This window comes from Xyrauchen texanus, chromosome 7 (assembly GCF_025860055.1).
Source record: "Xyrauchen texanus isolate HMW12.3.18 chromosome 7, RBS_HiC_50CHRs, whole genome shotgun sequence".
NCBI lineage: Eukaryota > Metazoa > Chordata > Actinopteri > Cypriniformes > Catostomidae > Xyrauchen > Xyrauchen texanus.
Genome location: NC_068282.1, coordinates 1,901,001 through 1,908,500, shown reverse-complemented (window position 1 = coordinate 1,908,500; position 7,500 = coordinate 1,901,001). Strand labels below are relative to the sequence as shown.

General features: G+C 44.4%; 1 protein-coding gene across 5 annotated transcripts in view; it reads left to right on the top strand.

Moving 5' to 3' along the window:
* Positions 1–7,500, top strand: part of LOC127646468 (potassium voltage-gated channel subfamily KQT member 2) — a 78,832-nt gene that overhangs the window by 16,367 nt on the left and 54,965 nt on the right. For all 5 annotated transcript variants that reach the window (XM_052130158.1, XM_052130156.1, XM_052130157.1 and 2 more), the window contains exon 4: positions 1,480–1,655. In XM_052130158.1, coding sequence (XP_051986118.1) covers positions 1,480–1,655 — 176 coding nt within the window. The remainder of the gene's footprint in view (positions 1–1,479; positions 1,656–7,500) is intronic.

The window sequence follows — 7,500 nt, the reverse complement described above, 5'->3', positions numbered from 1 at the left end:
TAAAAGAAGTGTTTTTAATACCAAAAAAAAAGTCAACCTTCAAATAATTATGTTCAGTTATGCACTCAATACTTGGTCGGGAATCCTTTTGCAGAAATGACTGCTTCAATGCGGCGTGGCATGGAGGCAATCAGCCTGTGGCACTGCTGAGGTGTTATGGAGGCCCGGGATGCTTCGATAGCGGCCTTAAGCTCATCCAGAGTGTTGGGTCTTGCGTCTCTCAACTTTCTCTTCACAATATCCCACAGATTCTCTATGGGGTTCAGGTCAGGAGAGTTGGCAGGCCAATTGAGCACAGTAATACCATGGTCAGTAAACCATTTACCAGTGGTTTTGGCACTGTGAGCAGGTGCCAGGTCGTGCTGAAAAATGAAATCTTCATCTCCATAAAGCTTTTCAGCAGATGGAAGCATGAAGTGCTCCAAAATCTCCTGATAGCTAGCTGCATTGACCCTGCCCTTGATAAAACACAGTGGACCAACACCAGCAGCTGACATGGCACCCCAGACCATCACTGACTGTGGGTACTTGACACTGGACTTCAGGCATTTTGGCATTTCCTTCTCCCCAGTCTTCCTCCAGACTCTGGCACCTTGATTTCGAATGACATGCAAAATTTGCTTTCATCCGAAAAAAGTACTTTGGACCACTGAGCAACAGTCCAGTGCTGCTTCTCTGTAGCCCAGGTCAGGCGCTTCTGCCGCTGTTTCTGGTTCAAAAGTGGCTTGACCTGGGGAATGCGGGGATGTTTCTACTCCAGACTCAGTCCACTGCTTCCGCGAGGTCCCCAAGGTCTGGAATCGGTCCTTCTCCACAATCTTCCTCAGGGTCCGGTCACCTCTTCTCGTTGTGCAGCGTTTTTGCCACACTTTTGCCTTCCCACAGACTTCCCACTGAGGTGCCTTGATACAGCACTCTGGGAACAGCCTATTTGTTCAGAAATTTCTTTCTGTGTCTTACCCTCTTGCTTGAGGGTGTCAATGATGGCCTTCTGGACAGCAGTCAGGTCGGCAGTCTTACCCATGATTGCGGTTTTGAGTAATGAAACAGGCTGGGAGTTTTTAAAAGCCTCAGGAATCTTTTGCAGGTGTTTAGTTAATTAGTTGATTCAGATGATTAGGTTAATAGCTCGTTTAGAGACCCTTTTCATGATATGCTAATTTTTTGAGATAGGAATTTTGGGTTTTCATGAGCTGTATGCCAAAATCATCAGTATTAAAACAATAAAAGACCTGAAATATTTCAGTTGGTGTGCAATGAATCTAAAATATATGAAAGTTTATTTTTTATCATTACATTATGGAAAATAATGACCTTTAATCACAATATGCTAATTTTTTGAGAAGGACCTGTATATAATTAGCTGGAACCCATTATTAAAATAGGCCCTATTCATAAAGTTCTGCACACCCTCATTGCAGTTTCATATTCCCAGTTCCCAGGAAGTTGGAAATTCATTAATGGTGTTGTATTCCACAGACATCATGGTGCTGATCGCCTCTATATCAGTGTTGGCGGCCGGGACACAGGGGAATGTGTTTGCCACCTCTGCAATCAGGAGTCTCCGATTCCTCCAGATCCTTCGAATGATCCGCATGGATCGCCGCGGAGGAACCTGGAAGCTCCTGGGATCTGTCGTCTACGCTCACAGCAAGGTAACCAAAGAAGATGAAAGTGGCTGACATTGCTCGGTAACCATAGAAACGTAATTTATGTGTTGCCATTTCCAATTTACTGGAAGGTTTCAAATCTTTTTGAAAAGACATTCATATCTAACATTTGTAGGTCACTCTCTTTCTTGTTGCAATACATCTATTTAAAATCTTAACTGTGGTCTGAAGCTTTCAATAGAGCTACAAGACAACAGAGAAAATCTATTGGTTTTCTCAGAGAATCCATGCAGTTCTTGCCAATTGTTAAGCCAGTAATTTAATGCTGGTTGCTATTAATGTAATAGAAGTTCTGGCAAGAATAGCAAATAACAATAGTTGTGGAAAAGAAGTGTTACCATTGACATACGTAGAGATGTTCTGGATGGCGAACTTGAACTTCAGCCTCCACGTCAATAAGTCAATAAGCCTTCCCAAAAAGGGGTGCTGCCCCTTTTATGCCGGTGGTATAAAAACGCCCACTTTTACTTTTACATTTCCATAAATGCATTTGGCAGACGCTTTTATCCAAAGTGACTTACAGTGCACTTATTACAGGGACAATCCCCCCGAAGCAACCTGGAGTTAAGTGTCTTACTCAAGGACACAATGGTGGTGGCTGTGGGGATCGAACCAGCGACCTTCTGATTAACAGTTATGTGCCTTAGCCCACTATGTCACCACCACCACTTTTCACCATTTAATTAATTCCTATGTGGATGATATTAAGATCTGAACATCATTCCATTTCGCATTGAAGATCCAGTTTTCCTCAGAAATATGTTGCATTATGGAAGTAAAATGGGTTGACAAACATCCCACTACTACGATCAACAATCCCAGTTTATTATCTGCAAAGTTATCTATTTTTCAACCCCTTTCAAATGACATCAAGATAGTGCAAATAGTCCAAATATCATTTTGAAGGGTGCATTTTTGTGTTCCCCGGTGGTTGCGCCACAAGGCTCCATTAGTTACAATATTGCACTCAGCAGAAATTGAAGATTGAAACCACAGCTGCTTCAGCTGCATCCGCAGGGAAGTTGCAAATGTAGCCTGCTGAGAACCGACAGGAACAAGCCATGCAGAATTTTAGAAACAGTTGAGTTTATGCACCTTTAGTGTTGATGGCGAACATAAAGAGCTACTTTCAATCTGTTGTTGATGCTCTTTCTGCATATAACAGTACACCATAATGACGATTACTCTTGAATCACAGCAGCGTCATTCAATGCATTGATCTCCACATTAGTGGGGATTGTCCCTGGAATAAGTGCATTGTAAATCGCTTTGGATAAAAGTGTCTTCAAAATGCATAAATGTAAATGTAATGCCACAAATACTGTCAAATGAGCTTAACTTGTAATGAACCTGGAATGTTCCAGTTTTACTCGCCATATGGAACAATCTTAGCTGAACCCTTGCCGCAAATTTGCCACTTGTTATTTTCACATGCAGATGAGCTTTTGATTCGCCGCAAATGTTGGCCAGAAGTTTGCAGCTCTTCGCCGGTAGTGGTGAACCTCCGGCAAACCTTTGGCAACAATGGACAGTTTGCCGCAAAGCTCATTTGCATGTGGAAATTATCAGTGGCGTATTTGCAATGAACTCTCGATTTTCGAAAGGGTAATCATGTGATCAACAAATACTCGGCACAAAGTCAACACGTCTAGTTGTGGCAAAACTAACCAAGTAGTTGACGAGTTGGTACAACCCGATGTATCTTGATACACACAGCATCAGTCTTTCCTCCATATTGTTTTGATTATCGCGCCGCCACCACCCACGAAATGATACGTCATGCGAATTACCCCGTAATCACTGACTGCACTTTGAAAGGTCTGTGATAAATAGGATTGAAGTTATAATAGTTTTAACATTATGCGCCACATTACAACTCTTGACCTGTGAGCAACACCAGGGGTAATAATTTAGCATAACAATACACTTAATAGAGTTCAGTGCAATGGGTAACATTGATGCAAGTCATGTAAAAGCGCCTGTAAAGGAATCAATGGAAAGGAGGAGGCGAGAACTGGCTTTACAACATAAATAATGGTTTAATAATAAACTAAAACAGACGACAAACACACACATGACGGACATGTCCGTAAACAATCTCTCTCCGTATTAGGCGTGATTAGCCTAATACTGGACCAGGTGTGTAGGATCACGACCCAACCCGCCCTCCGCCCTGCCACATTCCTCCCTCGTTCTCTCAGGCTGGGGAGCCCCCAGCATGATGTACACCACCCCCCTTTCCCTGGGGGAGGGCATGCCCTAATCCCCGTCTGCCAGCAGGTCATCCCCATCTACCTGGACAAGGGAGGGGACAAGGGGATGGAAACAGACATAATTAAACTGGGGGGGTACTTCCTGTAACAGTGTAGTACCCCCCAAAAAACTGTAAAATGTAAAAGGGAGGGAAAAGATCAACGCAGAGCAGCAGTGAGAGAGAGAGAGAGGAGCGAGAGATGAAAAAAAAACTCTTACTCACCAGTTCTCCGATACGCCGCAGCTTGTTCCTCGGCCACTCCTCCACCCTCTATCGGATGACAGCCGTGCCTCTCCGGGCGGATCAGAGGCAGACCTCCAGCCCCTGGTGGACGGAACGCCCCACCACATTCTCGGGGAACAGAAGGGGTCTCCCCCGCCCCTGGCAGCAGTTTTCCCACTCCAGGTGGTCGGCAGCGAGCCTCTCCCTGCTCGCGGTCGGCTGTCTCAAACCTTGCCGTGTTTCAGCGGCCGGTAGGTGACTCATGCGCCCCTGGCAGCAGCCCTGACCACTCCAGGCGGTCGGTTAGGAGCCCCTTCTCCCCTCGCGGTCGGCGGCCATCGTCCTGTTCCAGACAGCTGGGCCCCTCGTCCCCAGCAGATGGCCACGGCTGCTCCGTTGGGGTGGACAGTAGTGGCGAGAACTCTACTACGGTAGTGTAAAGGAATCAATGGAAAGGATGAGGCGAGAACTGGCTTTTCAACATAAATAATGGTTTAATAATAAACTAAAACAGAAGACAAACACACACACATGACGGACATGTCCTTAAACGATCTCTCTCTCCCGCACGATCCTCTGCAGTGGACCTTTATCCCTCTCGAAGGCTTGATTAGCCTGATACGGGACCAAGTGTGTAGGATCACGACCCGGCCCCGCTCTCCGCCCTGCCACAGCACCTTCATGACCAATGCAACTACAACTGAGGCACCCTAATGCATGGGATATGAGCAGAGAAACCCTGCTCTATCTTATCTTCTCCATCTTTTGTGGTTCCTCAGCAGTTTTGTCCTCTTTCGAACACAGGGGGAACATCGGCTGTTGTCTTTGTGATGATAACATGTTTTCCATCTCTAACAAATGAACACATGATTATGTGTTGCAAATAGCAAGTTCACTTGAGCTTTACAAGAAGAGCTGTGGGGTGGAAAGGAGAGCCGTCTGTGACATAAAGCGATAGTTTGATAAATAATTAATGCTGTGTAAATTAAATGAAAGATGAAAAATGGGCTATACTGTAAGTATGGTAATGTGAGGAAGATAAAAACTTGATGATATGAACATTTCTCATAAGGGGATTCATAGCCCATGCAAAGCCATTTTAAGCACCAGTCTTAGATTTAAGGGATTTCATTTGTCTGCTTTGTTCACCAAAGCCTCAAAATTTGATTCTGTTCTCCCTACAGTCTTAACTGCTATTACTGGTCTGCTGAAGATGCCCTAGAATCCTTTATTTTGTTCACATATTTTTTTTTGCATATATACAGTGAAATGTATTAGTTTTCATATATTCCAGCTAGGTCAGGGGTTCAAGCACCAGCATCACCAAGATGCCACTGTTGGGGCTGGTCCTTGAGTGTCTGAGACTGTGGAGGCAGTGGTGGCGGCTCTGGGTTACTGACCAGAAGGTCAGGGGTTCAAGCCCCAGCACCACCAAGATGCCACAACAGTGGGATTCACCCCTGACCTTCTGGTCAGTAACCCAGAGCCTCAACCACTGAGCCACCACTGCCTCCACAGTCTCTGATACTCAAGGACCAGCCACTGTCTGTTCACTTACCATCTGATGCTTATTGTAAATGATGTGCTGTACCACACCTCTGGCTGCAGTTTCTTTGTGAAATGTCCAGCGGGGGGTGCCAAAAGTGAGTGAAATGATGTTGAAATCAGACGAGGTTTTTAAGGGGAATTTTAGACTGAGGTTTTAATGATTAAAACATACCTCCCTAACCTAAAACTAAAGCCTAAATTTAAACAACAGTGTTCTAAAAGCCTATAAGACATCCTAACCCAACACCCAAACCTAACCGATAGTGTTTTAAAAGCAAATGCGGCATGAAAAGCTCACTTGTTGAAGCAGCCACATCATTTCCGTGTCACTTCAATGAAACCTTCGTCTCATGTGTCAGCTTGCGTCCTTGTCTGGACTCCAACCGTGGTCTTCCATGTCCAAAGTCCAACACTTTATCAGGTGAGCTACCGCACAAGCTAATCACATTGGAATTAGTGGATAAATGTAGGTGGGTCTGTAATAAAAGCATTAAAATGTATCGTTAGAGTAAAATTGTTTTGAGATCATAAAAACATTAGTGTTAATAGAGTAATAATTAACCATTGAACTCGTCATTTGGGCTCACGAACGAGAAGTCTCGTCCAAACTCGAATCACCGACTGGTTCAGTAAAAGGCCGTATTCATTCAGTGGGTCAAACATTAACATTTTACATTTACGCATTTGGCAGATGCTTTTGTCCAAAGCGATTTACAGAGCCCTTATTACAGGGACAGTCCCCCCGGAGCAACCTGGAATTAAGTGCCTTACACAAGGACACAATGGTGGTGGTTGTGGGGATCGAACCAGCAACCTTCTGATTACCAGTTTACCAGTTATGTGGTTTAGAACACTACGCCACCCAATGATATTCTCCTTAGCAGCCCACACTCTGCTTTTGGCTGATAAAAGCCACCAAATCAGTCTCACGGTTTAAACCACGAAAGAGAGAGACTTCCATGAACGAGTCACTACATGGAAGTGAACTAAAACAGTATGTCCACTTAAAAGATCCGTTCAAAAACACGTTTCACAAACATCACTAATAAGCAGCAAATTGGATGAAGTCAAAAGCACGTATACCAATCTGAGACTGCTTTTCTAAGATGGTTTTGTTATTCAAGTCCCTAGATCTCTGAGGTGCTGTCATGAGTTTGGCCTCAGGCGATGTCTCTTTCAAGGGCAAGAAACTAGGCAGGCGCTTGCAGTGCATTTTTCAGTCTACAATGAGTTGCAGTGGCGTTGCGTTCCAGTCGCTGTGTTTAAGTGGTGTCCCATTTCTTCTCATCCACCGGAAGGTTGCAAAGAAAAGCACTTGCTGACGAAGCACAACTTTGAAGCTGTTTTTCTCAGGCTTGTTTCAGAAGTATTGTGTTGTGCAGTTTTTGCTACATTAGTAGACGTTCTCATAAGGTTTTGGCTGATACTGCAAAATAACCTAAATTAAGATTGCAAAAAAACAAAAGTTAGGGAGGTTAGGTTACACGGCATGGGACTTTGTGAGACTTAATTAGTGCTTTAACATTCATTGTGTTTTGACTTTAAGTACAAAATACACTCAAGTACGTGAATGCAAACACATTGTAAAGCGGGTGAAGGGAAAGGAGGAGGCGAGAACCGGCAATATAAATAATAGTTTAATAATAAACTGAATGAAAAACACATAAACACAAAACAGCTAAATGTCATTCTCTCTCTCTCTCGAACCATCATCAGCGGCCGCCTTTATCCCTTGCGAGCCCCCATCAGGCTGATTGGGTACAGGGTGTGCGTCCGGTTCCAGTCCGGCCCCGCCCTCCTCCGCTC